This window comes from Miniopterus schreibersii, assembly GCF_964146895.1.
Source record: "Miniopterus schreibersii genome assembly, chromosome: 10".
Classification (NCBI taxonomy): Eukaryota; Metazoa; Chordata; class Mammalia; order Chiroptera; family Miniopteridae; genus Miniopterus; species Miniopterus schreibersii.
In genome coordinates, this window is record NC_138110.1 from 64,431,419 (window position 1) to 64,449,111 (window position 17,693).

At 38.0% G+C, this 17,693-nt stretch overlaps 1 protein-coding gene across 2 annotated transcripts in view; it reads left to right on the forward strand.

The window, feature by feature from the left end:
• PTPRA (protein tyrosine phosphatase receptor type A) overlaps positions 1–17,693 on the forward strand; it is a 110,293-nt gene that overhangs the window by 50,926 nt on the left and 41,674 nt on the right. The window contains exon 4 of one of the 2 annotated variants that reach the window (XM_081150281.1): positions 396–422. The exons of the other annotated variant lie outside the window; for it this stretch is intronic. Coding sequence (XP_081006407.1) covers positions 396–422 — 27 coding nt within the window. The remainder of the gene's footprint in view (positions 1–395; positions 423–17,693) is intronic. 2 annotated transcript variants of the gene reach the window in all.

Consider the following 17,693-nt stretch of genomic DNA (forward strand, 5'->3'; position numbering starts at 1 on the left):
TTTTCTGTTAGTATGTAGAGTTTGGTCTATATGAATTAGATTTTATTACCTATTATCATTTAGGTCTTTCATATCCTTAACTTAATTATGAACTGTTGCATTTTAATGACCTAAAAGACATAAAGACCTCTCATACCATTGTTTATATTTCTTTTTATATTCTTGTACTTTTTATGAATATTGATGCTGCATTGTTTTTATACTTACAGAGAAGGACAAACCACTGATTAAAAAGTTCAGTGAAATCTGGGCAATTTTGTTTTCCAGTTGTTGGAGGGTGTCTTATATACAAAGATGAAAGTATCTGTATTTCTAGAGTTTATTTAGTCTTACCTTAGGTTGAATAGTAATGTTTTAATTTGAATGAATGTTTCTATTTTTCACTTGTTACACAGGTAATTCTGACTCGAAGGACAGAAGAGGTGAGCCACTCACCTTATGTCTGACCCTTGTGCAATGTATAATATTCTTCATGTTTCCTTTGCTCACAGTCTGGTAACCTTGTGCATCTGTGACTGTTATGTGTTTGCTTTCCCTTAAGTTGTTTTCATATTAACCTCATGGAAAAGAGTAACAGAAACAAGAACTCATGTTTTTAAATGTAGATTACAGATTCTAATAGCTATGGTACATTTTAGCAAGTAATGAAACAACTGTATCTTGGTCATGTCACCTTGTTAATATTACCTTTTGGTGATATTAGGCCATAATTTATGCTCCATAGTTAATTACTAATTTCTAGGCCATAGTTACCTTTAAACATCCTACCTTCATATTGTTTTTCCCTAGTCTTCAAAATGTTGACCTTTTATCATTTTATATGGGTTTTACGGATTTTCAGCCCTTTAATGTTAAAGTCCCTATGACTAGAGATGCTGTGTGGGTGATCTAAGCGGTACTGTCAAATCCCTGATCACCAGAGAACAGAGTATGTGGTACACATCTGTAGAAGTGGCACATTTTACTTAGGACAACAGTAAGGCTATGAAGAGCATAAGAGAGCCCGGCTGGGCGTGGCTCAGCAGTTGAGCATCAACCTAAGATCCAGGAGATCATGGTTTGATGCCCGGTCAGGGCACATGCCCGGGTTGCAGGCTCAATCCCCGGTTGGGAGCATGCAGGAGGCAGCCGGTCAATTGTTTCTCTCTCTCTCTCCCTCTCCCTTCCTCTCTCTGAAATCAATAAAAACATATTTAAAAATAAATATAAAACAAGTTACTTCAATCTAATCTAAATAATTTCAAACTAATCCATATCTGAAATGTGTGTTATAAAAAAAAAAGTAGAAGTTTATAGGTTTGTGTTGCAATAGATACTTAGATTTTCTTCTTAAAACTACTCTTTTAACCAGTCTTATAATAAAGGCAAAAAACAAAGTGGTAGACTTCAAGATTAAACATAAGTGATTCCTTCAACTTAGTGTATATTTTCTTAATATTCAGCCTTTCTCTTGCCCCGGTTATATCCCTGTTTTACCTAGCTAACTAATATGGATTTGAGTAGTTTCAATATTATGATTAAAAAGAAATAAAATTATCTTCATTATCAAGATTATTGCTAATTGTGACATACTAATATAATAAATCTCCTTTTTAAGTTAAAAAATAATTTTGGCCCTAACGTGTGGCTCAGTTGGTTGGGCATCATATTGTGCACTGAAAGGTTGCCAGTTAGATTTCCAGTCATGGCATATGCTGGGTTTGCGGGCTTGATCCCCAGTAGAGGGCATGCAGGAAGCAGCTAACTGATGTGCTCTCACATCAGTGTTTCTCTCCCTCTGCCTCTCCCTCTCCCTTTCTCTCTCTCTCAAAAAACAAATCCATACAGATATTTTAAAAAATAATTTTGTATAATTGCCTTTGGCCAAACAGGAAAATGAAGAGGCATACATATTCTCAGCAGTCTCTAAAGCCGCATATGTAATGATGATTTTACCAGAGCAGATCGTTTGTAGTATTGCTCTAAATTTTTATGTCACATTCTAATTTTAAAGGCAAATGCTTTTTGAGAAATGAGGCGATTGTTTTGAAGTACTTGCATTATAATGGGTTTGCTGAGCAAATTATTTCTATACAGATGAATTAAGGGTTATAAGTTTTTATGCACTGACCTTTGTGATGCTTTGAACAGCAATGGCTGGTATTTTAATTGTCAAAGCAGAAAGGAATAAAAAGGGAGGAAGGGGGGCAGGCAACTTTGCTTCCTTTCTTTGAAGTCCAAAAAACTGGTTATTTTCTCATGTGTACTATTTTTTAAATGTATTCCAAATACATTGATGGAACCAGCTTTTGTTCTGATTGTGATAAAATTCTCCATTTCAACTGTACAGTTTAGTGACATTCAGTACATTCACGTTGTTATGCAACCATCACCAGCCTTTTATCTCCAGAACTATTTATCATCCCAAACTCTGTAACCCATTAAACACTAACTCCCCATTTCTCCTTCCCTTATCCCATTCTGCTTTCTGTCTCTGTGAATTTCATTATTCTAGGTACCTAATTTAAGTGGAATCATACAATATTTATCCTTTTGTTATCAGTTTTTCTTTCAAAGCATTTTTACTGGTGTTAATTTGGATTGTTAGTGTAATATATAGTAATGCATAAGTCCAATTTTGGCATTATCTACCAGGTACCTCTTCACTGAAGTTAGTGGTCGTGAGTATACTTTCCAGTTGTTAATTTAGTCTTCACGTAGTTTTACGTCTTAATTATATTAGTTTTCTAGGGGGAACAAACTCCTAAGAGATTTGCATGCAGCAAGTTTATTGGGGAGTACTTTGTCTCTGTAGCACCTATGAGGCAGTAAAGGCAGTAGAATTGGGTAGAGGGAGGAAATGAGATGTCATACAGTCAGAGCAAAGGCTGCAAAGGCCTCAACCAGTCCCACAGGAAGCTCTGGAGCTAGAATTGGGGGATGGGGAAGATTCTCCCCTGGGCCAGGTTACTCTCTTAGGCCAAGGGCAGTTCCTAGGGAAGGACTTGGCTGAGAGCCCTTAGCTGCTAATCCTCCCAACAGCTGGGAAAATGGGTTCTTTGGTCCTAAAGGAGAATCTGTAACATCTACTGTTCCCATGAAGTTTGAGCGAGATATTGATGCATTCTTCCATTCATAAGTGGAGATATTCCCATCTAAGAAAATGCTATTGAATGATTTTAACATGTGTTTGCAGGCTGGGGAGTGTATGCAGTGGTTGGAAAAAAGCTTGGGCTCTGGAGCAAAACCACCTTGGTTTGTACTTGTTGACTCCACCACTTACCAACAGGGTGGGATAGGTTTAACTTCCCCGAGCTTCATTTAACCATTTGCAAAATAGGATAGGAGCAGCATTTTCTTTATAGAGTTGTTGTGAGGAATGAAGTAATACATAAAGTGCTTGGCCTAGTGCTAGCTGAGTACATAGCAATTGCTCAGCAAGTGTTGCTATTACATTGCTACCTACTGCCATCACCACTCTGTTACCATTACTATTAGATGGGGGACTAAGGAGATCAGGAATCTCCGCCATTTATTCAGAATTCATGGAAACAAGGGCATTCCTAGGCTTTCTGGAGGCTGGGGTGCAAGGCAGTTCCCAAGGCAAGGTCATCTAGCAGTCATGCCACCAAAACTGTAGACATTAGCTAATTTTAAACAAAATTCTCCGTAAACCTATCTCATCCTACTTTTTATTTTAATAGGTTTTTAATAATTGGATTTTTACATGAAGACCTTATAACTGACATTTGTTAAGTAGCAAGAACACAGGATAAAGCTGTTAACCATACTTAAAATTATTTTAGGTGTACAGTAAGTCCTCACTTAACATTATGGATAGATTCTGCAATGTAAAACAAAACCAAGTTCCTACTACATCTCATCAGTGCTATAATGAAATAACATCAAATGAAACAATGTTATTTGAGGACCTGCCATAATCATTCCTATAACTTTCTTTTTAAATCTGGGAATAGTATTATCTTAGTATTTATGAAGGATTCCTTGAGCTACAGAGTTCTAGAACTGGGCAGGATAAGTATTCTACTGAATCCCAGAGGCTGCTTAAAGTTTCTCAGCTATGAGATTAGATCACCTGCAGTCCTGGCTTTTTCCTTTAATACTTTGCTAGAGGTACAGTCTAGAAAACGGTTGACATTCTTATATAAAGAGGTATTTGGGGATTGTCATAGTAAGTGACATCATTATTGTGAATTCCATTTATGATTACTTTCCCTAAAAGCACTTTTAATAATATATTCATTCAGCACATGTTGGATGCTGAGGATTCCAGAAAGACAAATGTCTCATGGAAAAAACACGTGAACACCAAGAATCAAAATGCCCACTCAACCCTGGCTGGAGTGGCTCAGTTGGTTGGGCATCCTCCCGTGCACTAAAAGGTTGCCAATTCAATTCCGGGTCAGGGCACATGCCCGAGTTGCAGGCTCAGTCCCTAGCGCAGGAAGCGGCTGATCAATGTTGCACTCTCACATTAATGTTTCTCTCTCTTGCTCTCCCTCTCTCTCTCTAAAAAAATCAATAAAATAAAAATTTTAGAAAGTCTACTCAGCTACATGCTATTGGATCTACTACCACATGAAGTACTATGGGAGAGCTTAAAAGACTTACTGTACCTGGGGAGTGGGAACGAGGCATGGAGGTGAGCTTTGGGCAATTTAAAGTAATATAGTAACAGGAAAATGAGAATGCACCAAATAGGGTAAAAGCATGGAGACATTAAAGAGCAAGTCATGTATTTGAGGAACAGTGTGCAATTGCTGTGTGTGAGGTGGGAAGTGGCCAGAGATAGCTCAGCTGACTGGACCTGATGGTGTTTTGAGCTCAAGAGACTGGGTGTCTCCTGCTAATGATAAGGAAGGAAGGAACCCATGGTCAGATTTTTTTTTTTTAAGAAATACAACTCCAGAGGCCTTAGGGAAAGTAGATGGGCAATAGAAATTAAGGTTTCTGAATGATAATTTGGGTCAACAGTGAGTGGGCTCAGCCCTGTGGTTTGGGTCCTTAAGGCAATCTGATAACTTTTGCTGTTTTTAGAGCCAATAGGAAGCACTTAAAACAGCATTACAACTCTGCCTTTGTGAGTTGATAAATACTTCTACCAAAAAGTGTGGAGATGATAAATAAATGGGTCTTAGGATATGGCTAGCGGAGGGTGGACAAGCCTGAATACAGTGAGAAGATGAGTATGTCCAGTTGGGAGAAGCCTTCGAAGGGTGACCAGATCCTGAGCTTATCTCCAAGTCTGAGATTTGATACAGGGAGCTGTAAGTTCTATTTTCTTAATAGATCCAAGTCTCCTTCCCTCACAGAGGCCTGGGGAAATCTTTACTATCTGTGTGGTCTTTGTACCAAAAACATGGGTGTAATTCAGATGTCAAGAGGTAAAATCTGACTTTTATGGTAGAGAACTATTCTGGCCTGAAAGCCTGTAAGAATTGTTGTGTTGTTGGTTTATGAGGAGTCTGGAGAATAGCGCAGCTATGTAGTCTTGCTTTAGATTTGCAGATGTGTAATATGGGCAAGTTAATCTCTCTTCTTAGTTTTCTTACTCGTAAAATAGGGTTAATAATAGTATCTGTCTTAGGGGCGTTAGAATAATTGAATGATACAATATGTATATGGTGCTTTGCTCTATGCCTGCTATATAAGTGCTTAAACATTAACTAATTTTTATTAATTTCTAAGTTATCTGGCTAGCTGACTCTGCTTGTCATATTGCTATGGTTGTCAACTCTACTACTAGTGGTTATAAAAGTACTCTACTGCCTGTGCCTCCTGATACTTCATCCATTCATTCAATACTTTTTTTGACTACCCCATCTTACATCACAGAACATCTCTCCCCATTATCCCCTCTTTTGCCCTGCCTTATTTTTCTTCATAACAGTCATCACTACCTGCATATTTTTAAAAATACTTTTTTATTGATTTTAGAGAGAGAGGAAAGAAGGTGGAGAGAAAGAGAAACATCAATAAGCGAGAGAAATATCGATCATCTGCCTCCTGCACTCCCCCCTACTGGGAATCGAGCCCACAACCTGGGCATGTGTCCTGACCAGGAATTGGACCAGCAACCTCTTGGTGCCTGGGACGATGCCCAACCAACTGAGCATTACTGGCCAGGGCTGTATTATATATTTCTTTACTTACCTGTTGTCTACTCTACTAATACAAGCTTCATAAGGACAAGGAAGTTTGATTTGTTAACTACTGTATTCTTAGGACCTGCCTGACATAGCAGTCACTCAAAATATATTTATTGAATGAAAGAATAAATATTGAGCACAGGAATATCTGGAGGGATATTGAATCCATGCCCTCAAGAAGTTTGTAATTTAATAGAAATATAATCAATGACCTTAATTCAATGTTATGAATTGTAGCAGAGTAGATATGTAGTATTATGGACATACAAGAAGGAAGCAGTTACCAAAAAGGTGATGTTTGAGCCCTAGCCAGTTTGGCTCAGTGGTTAGAGTGTCAGCCTACGGACTGAAGGATCCTGGGTTCCATTCCGGCCAATGGCATGTACGTTGGTTGCAGGCTCAATCCCTGGCTCCCGTCAACGGGAGGGAACCAATCAGTGTGTCTCTCTCACATTGATGTCTCCCCCCCTCCACTCTCTCTGAAAGGCAGTGGGAAAAATATCCTCAGGTGAGGATTAGAAAGAAAGAAAAAGTGGTATTTGAGCTAGAATCATGTTCATGGAAAAGTGGTAATAACATTCTAGATCAGGGGTCAGCAAACTTTTCCTATCAAGGGCCAGATAATAAATAATTTCAGTTTTGCAACCATACTATCTCTCTACATCTACTCAGCTCTACCTTTGTAGTGCAAAAGTAGCTATAGAAAGTATGTAAATGAATGAACATGGCTGTGCTCCAATAAAATTTTATTTAAAAAACAAGCGGTGGGCCTGGCTGGCATGGCTCAGTGGTTGAGCCATGAACCAAGAAGTCACTGGTTCAATTCCTGGTCGGGGCACATGCATGGGTTGCGGGCTCAAATCCAGTAGGGGGTGTGCAGGAGGCAGCTGATCAATGATGTTTCTCTCTCATCCATGTTTCTATTTCTCTGTCCCTCTCCCTTCCTCTCTCTAAAAATCAATTAAAAAATATTTTAACCCAGCCGGCGTGGCTCAGTGGCTGAGTGTTGACCTATGAACCGGGTAGTCACAGTTCAATTCCTGATCAGGGCACATGCCCAGGTTGCAGGCTTGATCCCCAGTAGGGGGCATGCAGGAGACAGCTGATCAGTGACTCTTTTTTTCTCTCTCTCTCTCTCCCTCTCCCTTCTTTCTGAAATCAATAAAAACATATTAAAAAACCATGTTTAGAAAATGAAAAGAAAATTGTTTCATTGAAAACAAACAACTGCAAAAACAAGTGGTGGGCTACATTTGAGCTGTAGTTCCCCTGTTCTAGACAAAGAGACCTGCCTGACCCTAAGAAGATGTAGTATGTGAGCTTCTGGATGCCAAGGGAAAATCTCTTTTTTTTATATCAGGCGCTTTGCAAATGTTGCTTCTTTTAAATCTTACACTTACTGTGAAAGGTATAGAATGGTGATATATTTCCATTTTATAAAGCATTCCACAAGGGTTCCAATAGATTATCACACTGCTTCTAGGTAGAATTGTAGAGATTTAAACTCCCTGGTCTGTTTGACCCTAAAGCCCCAAATTCTGGAGATGACTTTCTTTTGACCTTATGCTGAAATCATACAGTATTTGTTTTTTGTGTGACTGGCTTATTTACTTAGCATAATGTCCTCAAGGTTCAACCATGCTGTAGTACGTGTCAGAGTTTCCTCTTTTTTTAAAATATATTTTTATTGATTTCAGAGGGAGGGAGAGAGATAGAAACATCTATGATGAGAGTGTCATCATTGATCCGCTGCCTCCAGCACGCCCGTGACTGGGATCAAGCCCGCAACCCAGGCATGTGCCCTGACCAGGAATCGAACGGCGATCTCCTGGATCCTAGGTCGATGCTCAACTGCTGAGCCATGCCTGGCCGGGCAGAGTTTCCTTTCTTTTTAAGGCTGCAAATATTCCATTGTATGTCTATACCACATTTTGCTTGTTTATTTATCCATCAATGGAAAATTGGTTACTTCTACATTTTAGCAGTTGTGACTAATGCTGCTAATACATATGGGTGTCCAAATATCTCAAGACTCTGCTATCAATTCTTTTGGGTATATACCCAAAAGTGGAATTGCTGGATCATGTGGTAATTTTATTTTAATTTTTTTATGGAATTTCCATACTGTTTTCAACAGCAGCGGTACCATTTTACATGTCCACCAACAGTGCACAAGAGTTCTAATTTCACCACATACTGGCCAACACTTGTTATTTTCTGGTGTGTGTGTGTGTGTGTATGTTTTTATAGTAGCCATCCTGACAGTTGTGAGATTGCTTCTTGTTTTATAGTGGCTTTTTAAAAATTAACAGTACCCTTTTTGCACAAATTGCAATATATTTTAAAAGATTTATTCTGTTTTTTGTATCACCTCTTCTTCCCAGGACGACTGTTGCTATCCTTGGTTTTTGTGAAGGTCACCTTTAGGACTCTGGTTAAGCTTTGCTCTGGAGCATTGAGTGGACTGGATTGTGCTCATAGTATGTGTCCTTTCACGAGGACAAACAGGAACATATCCTAAACCAGGGGTTCAGTCATGGTTTAGGAAGTTGGACACAGTTATCCTCTGGGTGGAGCTACCTTTCTTTCTCTTTTCCCCTTTTTCATCTCTTGTGGCTGCCTAGACTTATATCTGTCTTCAGGGCCCAGGGTCCACCCAGGAAACCCTGGGACCTAGTAGTGCCCCTAGCAATCATGTGTAATGTATAGATCCTCTCCTGATGTCAGTTCTAACCAAACCAAAAAAAGAGCATGTATGAGCCCAGCCAGCATGGCTCAGGGGTTAAGGGTTGACTTATGAACCAGGAGATCACAGTTTGATTCCCAGTCAGGGTACATGGTGGGTTGCTTGCTCAATCCCCAGTGGGGGGGGGGTGCAGGAGGCAGCCAATCAGTGACTCTCATTGATGTTTCTATCTCTCTCTCTCCCTCTCCCTTCCTCTCTCTGAAATCAATAAAAACATTTTTTTAAAAGCATGTACAAGACAATCAGGGATATTTAAACTGTAACTGAATATTAGATTATATTAAGGAATTCATGTGTTTTTTTAAATGGGATAATGGTGTAATTATGTTAAGAATCCTTATCTCTTAGTGATACCTATGAACCAGGCGGGCACAGTTCATTACAGTTGCAGTGATATGTTTCAGATTTGCTTAAAAATAATCTAGTGGGATGAGTATGGAACAGTGGTTCTCAGTTCAGGGCAATTTTCCCCCAGAGGACAGTTGGCATTGTCTAGAGATGATTTTTGGTCATGACAATTGGTTTGCTACTGGCATGTAGCAGGTAGAGGCCAGAGATGTTCTTAAACATCCTACAGTGCCCATGACAGCCACCTCACCAGAGAATTATCTAGCCCAAATTTTTATTAGAGCAAGGTTGAGAAACCCTAGTATAGATTTTATGGAACCCTGCACCCTTCAGTCTGCAGGCCGACACTCTAACCACGGAGCCAAACCGGCTAGGGCAGTATAGATTTTTAAAACTGGCGTATAGTGATAATGTTGAAGTGATAAGTACATAGTGATTTATTGTAGTGTTCACTTTACTCTGGTTTAAGTTTAAAAGTTTCCCATAATAAAAAATGTAAAAATAAATATATAGCACATTTTTTTAAAGAAAGAAGCAATCAGCACTCTGTGACAACTTCCCCTCCCCCAACTCTGGATAGAGCTCTGTTTTTCCAGCTGGATGCGACATCACAGCTTGTTACTTGGCCTGTGGGTGTACTGATTCCGCTTTGGCAGGCCTTTGGTTAAATACCATCCTCCTACCCCAAGGTTCACTTTTATCCCCAGTCCCTGTTGAGTCTGAGCTCTAGGTGTTTCCAGGACCAGACTGGTAGAACCAGTACTTACCTTTCAATTGTAGGTTCTTTAGTTCTGATTGATCTCTTCAGTAGTCCAATCCCATCTGTTTTGTCTTCAGAGGTTTTGGTCTACTGACACCACCCTTTTCTGCCTTCGCAATATGCTTTTGGTTCATTAGTATGTTTATATTTCTTCTATTATTTCAGTGTCCTTTTGGGAAGAGAAAGAAGTAAAATTATTGATTTAGCTAACCATCTTGAGCTATATGTCTCTAATTACCTCCTTTTAATACCTGGTATACAGCCTTCTGTGATTGGCATTTAATAAAGACAAATTTAGCTATATATCAACCATTAATTCCTTTATTCATTCACTCAGTATAGTCCAGTATTTGCTTATTGCCAACTATGGATGAAATTCTGTGCTAGGTTTAAGGTATATGGTAAGAAACAAAGCAGGTGTGTAATCATTGCCCTTGTAGAATTTATAGTGTAAAGAAGGGACACTCATCAGTCAACTAAACTCAAATATATATATAATTACAAAGTGTGAGAGGTAATATCAAGGGAAATAACAGAGTGCTCTATGAGAATAATAAAGAAAATCCTAGCTAACATTGAGTGAGTACATAATGTATGCTCGTTACTGTGCCAAGAACTTTACATGGATAATCTCATTTAATCTTCAGAGTAACTTTAGAGATAAGGAGATGAAGACTTCGGATCCTAATATAGTATTAGAAAGCAGAAAAGATCTCTGGGAAAAGTAACACTTAAAATGAGAACTAGATGACTAGGAGTTAGCCGGGCAAAGAATGGAAGGAGGCTATGTAAAAGCAGAAGGAATGTGTTCACAGGCCTAAGGAAGGAATGAGCTTGGCATGGAAGGACTCCAGTGGCTGAAGAGTGGTGGGAGATAGAGTAAGCAGGGGTGAATGGGGGAGGTTGTTATGGGCCAGGGTAAGGATATTAGATTTCCTTCTAAAGGCTTGGGAAACCATCCAAAGATTTTACGTATGAGAGGAACACAATCTGATTTGCTTTCTTAGAAGATCCCTCTGCTTGCTTTGTGTAGAATGGATTGGCAGGGGATAGAGGCTTACTGTGATCCAGATGAGAGAGGATAGAGATTTAGACTATAGTGAGGACAACAGAGTGGAAAAAACAGCAGACAAATTTGAGGCATCCGTTTTAGCCTGAGAACATATTACTTGCGGCTGGTTTGGATATAGAAGAAAAGCATGAGGAAAGAATCAAGGGGAATTCCACATTTCTTACTTTAACAGCAGGGTGATTGCAGTACTAGCTTACTGAATGGTAATGTTTTAGACAGAAAGTTTGCATTGCCTATGAAATTTAAAGTGGAGGTGGCATATAGGCTCAGAAGAGAGGTCTAAACAAGCAGTGCCAATGTGGGAATTGCTAGCATATCATTTCTGCTTACAGCCATCTGATCAGATCAGCTGCACAGAGTGTAGAGAAGAGTGCCAAGGACAGATCCCTGAGGAAATCAGACGTTTATAAGATCTGGTGTTGGAAGAGGAACAACAAGCAAAGGAAATGTGATAGAGTAGCCAAGAGATACAAGGAAAATCAGAAGAGTGCTTTGTTGTGGATGGAAACCAAGAGGAAAGTTCTTCAGAGAGGAGGGAGTAGTTTGAATGCTCATTTTAAGATGAGAGGCACATACCAGGGTGTATTGAAAATTGTCATCAACAGAGAAGCATAGTGTATCTCCCATCTCTTAAAAAAAAAAAAAAAAGACTTTCTACCCCGCATTTCCCTCCCACATGTTGCTCCTTTTCTCTGCATCGCTTTATGGTAAAAGTCCTCACTTCACGTAAAGAATCAGTATCTTACTGTCTCCTCTTTCCCTCTTTATTTCACTCCATTTAGGCTTCCTGACCACTCTTGAAAAGGTTACCAATAGCTGCCATCTTTTTTCACTTCTTTTGTCTTCGTCCTACTTAATCTGTCAGTAGTATGTGACTGAATTTACCCCCTCTTTGAAAAACTGTGCTCTTGGCATCCATAAGACCATATTCTTCTGGATTTCCTCCCACCTCATGACTGCTGTTTATGAATCATTTAGCTAGCTGAACTTTTTAAAAAATTTTTATTTATCTTTATTGTTGAAAGTATTACAGATATCACCCCTTTTTCCCCCATTGATCCCCTCCACCCTGCATTCCCCCCCCCACTATTGTCTGTGTCCATGGGTTATGCATATAAGTTCTTTGATTAATCTCTCCCCACCCACTCCCCCACCCCTGTCTTCCCACTGAGATTCATCAGTCTGTTTTAAAAGAATGTAAATCCATTTCTTTCTCTACCTTCTTCAAAGCCCTCTAATCACATAGTATTTCTCATCACATTCAGAATTAAATCCACACTCATTACAGAGGCCTAGAAAACCATAAGTCTTCTGGCTCCTGCCCACCTCTTCAGGCACATTTTACCAAAACTGGTTGTTATGCTGTTTTTGAACCTGCCAAGGTCCTATTATACGTGCTGTTCCCTGTGCCTAGAAAGCTCTTTGCCCAATCTTTGCATGGTTCACTTCACATTCCATAGACCTCATAACCACCTCTGGCCTTCTCAAACTACTCTAAAATAGCCAAACGCTTCCCCCTCTAACCCATTACTCCTTAATCCCCTACCATTCTTTTCTTTTTTAATTAATGATGTTTTATTAATTTTTTTAAAAATATATCTTTATTGATTTCAGAGAGAGAGGAAAGGAGAGGGAGAGAGAGGGATAGAAACATCAATGATGAGAGAGTCATTGATCAAGCCCACAACCCGGGCATGTGCCCTGACCGGGAATGGAACCCCGATCGCCTGGATCCTAGGTTGACATTCAACTGCTGTGCCACGCTCAGCCTGGCTATTAATTTTTTTAAATTACAGTTTACATTCAGTATTATTTTGTACTAGTTTCAGGTATATAGCACAGTGTCAGACAGTCTTATACTTCACAAAGTGCTCTCCCCAGTATTTCCAGTATCCACCTGGCCTTATGCATAGTTATCACAATATTATTGACTATATTCCCTATGCTATACTTTATATCCCTGGGACTATTTTCTAACTACCAGTTTGTACTTCTTAATCCCTTCTCTTCACCTTTTTCACCCAGTCTTGCAACCCCACCACCACCACCACACACACAACCATCATATATCTATGAGTCTGTTTCAGTTTTGGTTTTTATTTTACTCTTTAGACTCCACATAAAAGTGAAATCATGCGGTATTTGTTTTTCTCTGAATGATTTATTTCACTTAGCATAATATCCTCTACGTCCCATCCATGCTGCCCCAAATGGTAAGATTTCATTCTTTTTTATGGCCAAGTAAAATTCATTATATATGTACCACAACTTTTTTATCCACTCATCTATTGATGGGCATTTGGGTTACTTTCATATATTTATTGTAAATAATGCAGCAAGCAATGAACATAGGAGTGCATATATTCTTTCGAATTAGTGTATTGGATTTCTTCGGGTAAATACCCAAAAGTGGAATCACTTGGTTCCATTTTTAATTTTTTTTTTGAGGACCCTCCATACTGTTTTTCATGGTGGCTACAACAATCTGCATTCCCACCAACAGTGCAAGGCTTCTTTTCTCCATGTCTTTGACAACACTTGTTTGTTGATTTATTGATGATAGCCATTCTGACAGGTGTGAGGTGATAGCTCATTGTAGTTTGAATTTGCATTTCTCTGGTGGTTAGTGACATTGAGCATCTTTTCGTGTCTATTGGGCATCTGTATGTCCTCTTTGGAGAAGTGTCTATTCAGGTTCTCTGCCCATTTTTGAATTGGATTGTTTGTTTTTTTGGTGTTCAGTTGTATGAGTTCTTTATAAATCTTGGATATTAACCCCTTATTGGATGTATCATTGGCTAATATCTTCTCCCATTTGGTAGGCTGTCTTTGTTTTGTTGATGGTTTCCTTTGTTCTGCAAAAACTTTTTAGTTTGATATTGTCCATTTGTTTGTTTTTTCTTTTATTTCCCTTATCTGAGAAGATATATCAGAAAAATTATTGCTAAGAGAAATGTCAGAGATTTTACTGCCTATGTTTTCTTCTATGAGTTTTATGGTTTGAGTCTTATTTTAAGCCTTTAATTGATTATATAGTTTAAGAAGGTGGCCTATTTTCATTTTTTGCATGACATCTGTCTAATGTTTCCAATAATATTTATTGAATAGACTGTTTTTACCCCACTGTATGTTCTTGCCTCCTTTGTCAAATATTAATTGACCATATAGGTGTGAGTTTATTTCTAGGCTCTTTATTCTGTTCCATTGATTTATGTGTCTGTTGCTTTTTTGCTAGTACCATGCTGTCTTGATTACTGTAGCCTTGTAGTATAGTTTGACATCAGGTAGCATGATTCCTCCAGCTTTGTTTTTTTTCTTCTCATGATTGTTGTGGCTATTCAGGGTCTTTTGTGGTTATACATAAATTTTTGGAATACTTGTTCTAGTTCTGTGGAATTCACTATTGGTATCTTGCTAGGAATTGCATTGAATCTATAGATTGCTTTGGGTAGTATGGACATTTCAATGATGTTAATTCTTCCTGTCTGTGAGGTATATGCTTCCACTTATTTGTATCTTCATTAGTTTCTTTCTTTAGTGTCTTAAATTTTTCTGAGTACAGGTCTTTTACCTCATTGGTTAAATTTATTCCTAGGTATTTTATTTTGTTTGATACAGGTGTCAGTGGGATTCTTTTCTTAGTTTTTCTTTCTGATAGTTCACTATTGGTGTATAAAGATGCAATCAATTTCTGAATATTTATTTTGTATCGTGCTACTTCACTGAATTCGTTTATCAGTTCTAGTAGTTTTTCGTTGGAATCTTTGGGGTTCTCTATATACAGTATCATGCCATCTGCAAATAACGAGTTTGACTTCTTTCTTTTCAATTTGGATATTTTTTATTTCTTCTTCTTGTCCGATTGCTGTTGCTAGGACTTCCAGTTCTATGTTGCATAAAAGTGGTAAAAGTGGACATAACTGTCTTGTTCCTGATATTAAGGGAAACACTTAGTTTTTCTTGTTGAGTATGATGTTAGCTGTAGGTTTGTCATATATGGCATTTATTATGTTGAGGTATGTTTCCTCTATTTCCACTTTGCTGAGAGTTTTTCTCATAAATGGGTGCTGGATTTTGTCAAATGCTTTTTCTGAACCTATTGATATGATCATATGATTTTTTAAAATCCTCATCCAAGGATATTTTTAATAATTTGAGAGAGAGAGAAACATTGATATGAGAGAGAACCATCAAGTGGGTTGCCTCCTGTACATGCCCTGACCTGGAATTAACCCCTGAGCCTTTTGGTGAGCCACCCAGATGGGGCTAGATGATTTTTAACCTTTGTTTTGTTTAAGTAGTGTATCCTATTAATTGATTTGCAGATATTTTACCAGCCTTGCATCCCAGGAATAAATCCCACTTAATCATGGTGTATGAGCTCTTTAATATATTACTGAATTTGATTTGCTAATATTTTGTTGAAGATTTTTGCATCTGTGTTCATTAGGAAGTTGGCCCATAATTTTCTTTGTAGTGTCTTTGGCTGGTTTTGGAATTAGGATAATGCCAACCTTATAAAATGAGCTTGGGAGTCTTCCCTTTTTTTGAATTTTTTTACAATAGTTTGAGAAGGATAGCTCTTCTTTGTTTGGTGTGAAGCCATCTGGTCCAGGACTTTTGTTGGGAGTTTTTTGGTTACTGCTTTGATTTTATTAATTGTAATTGTTCTGTTCTCATTCTCTGTTTTTTCTTGATTCAGTTTTGGAAGATTGTGCATTTCTAGAAATTTATCCCTTTCTTCCAGGTTGTCCAATTTGTTGACATATAGTTGTTCATAATATTTTCTTATAATTCTTTGTATTTCTGTGGTGTTAGTTGTTACTTCTCCTCTTTCATTTCTGATTTTATTTATTTTGTTTATTTTTGCTCTTATCTTTATTCTGTTTCTTCTGTTCACTTTGGGTTTTGTTGTTTGTTCTTTTTCTGATTCATTTAGGTGCAAGGTTAGATTCTGTACTTGAAATATTTTTTGTTTCTTGAGATAGGCCTGTAATGCTATGAATTTTCCTCTTAGGACTATTTTCTCTGGGTCCCATAGATTTTGTGTTTTGTGTTTCATATTCATTTGTCTCAAAGTATTTCTTAATATTTCTCCTTGATCTTGTTGTTAACCCATTCATTGTTTAGTAACAAATTATTTAGCTTCCATGTGTTTGTGTTTTTCAGTTTTTTTCTGGTAATGGAGTTTTAATTTCATACCATTACGATCGGAGAAGATACTTGATATGATTTCATTGTTCTTGAATTTATTGAGATGTGTTTTGCATCCTAATATAATCTATCCTGGAAAATGTTTCATGTGCACTTGAAAAGAATGCATGTTCTGCTTTGGAGTGAAATGTTCTGCAAATATCAATTAATTCCGTCTGGTCTAGAGTGTTATGGAAGCCCACTATTTCCTTGTGGATTTTCTGTTGGAAATATATTCGTTTATGTCATCAGGGTGTTAAAATCCTCTACTATGACTGTTTTACTGTAGCTCTCTCCCTTTATATCCATCAGTATTTGCTTTATTTATTTATTTATTTATTTTAATCTTCACCCAAGTACATGTTTTTATTGATTTCAGAGAGAGAGGAAGGGAGGGAGGGAGGGAGGGAGGGAGAGAGAGAGAGAGAGAGAGAGAGAGAGAGAGAGAGAGAGGAGAGAGGAGAGAGACATCAATCTGAGAGAGAAACATTGGTCAGTTGCCTCCCATACGTGCCCCAACCAGGGATTGAACCTGTAACGTAGGCATGTGCCCTGATAGGGCACCAGACCTGCAGCCTTTTGGTGTACAGGACTACCCTTCAACTGATAGAGCTACCTGGCCAGGGCCGATATTTACTCTATATATTTAGGTGCTCCTGTGTTGTTGGGTGCATAAATTTTTACAAAGGTTATGTGCTCTTGTTGGATTGATCCCTTTATCATTAGGTAATATCTTTCTTTGTCTCTTATTACAGCCTTTGTTTTAAAGTCTATTTTGTCTGATGTAAGTATTGCTACCCTAGCCTTTTCATTTGTTTTGATTTGCATGAAATATCCTTTTCCAACCTTTTACTTTCAATCTGTGTGTATCTTTCATTCTGAGGTGGGTCTGTTGTAGATAGCATATACAGGGTGGGACAAAAGTAGGTTTACAGTTGTGAGTACTCCAAACACAGAGTTTATTCTTGTATTATTATTTATTAGTTATTGTATTATTTTTCATACAAACAACTATAAACTTTTGCCCTGCCATGTATATGGGTCTTGTTTTCTTATGCATTCAACTATCCTATGTCTTTTGATTGGAACATTTAATCCATTTGCATTTAAAGTGATTATTGATAGGTATGTATGTATTGCCATTTTATTCTTTATAGTTATATTTCTCTCTCTCTTTTTTTTTTCTTTTTTTTTCTTAAAGAAGTCCCTTTAACATTTTTTCTAATATTGGTTTGGTGGTAATTAACTCCTTTAGCTTTTTCTTGTCTGTGAAGCTCTTTATTTCTCCTTCAATTTAAAACGATAGCCTTGTTGGATAGAGTAGTCTAGGTTGTAGGTCCTTGCTTTTTATCACTTTGAATATTTCATCCCAGTCCCTTCTGGCCTGAATTGTTTCTGTTGAGAAATCAGCTGACAATCTTATGG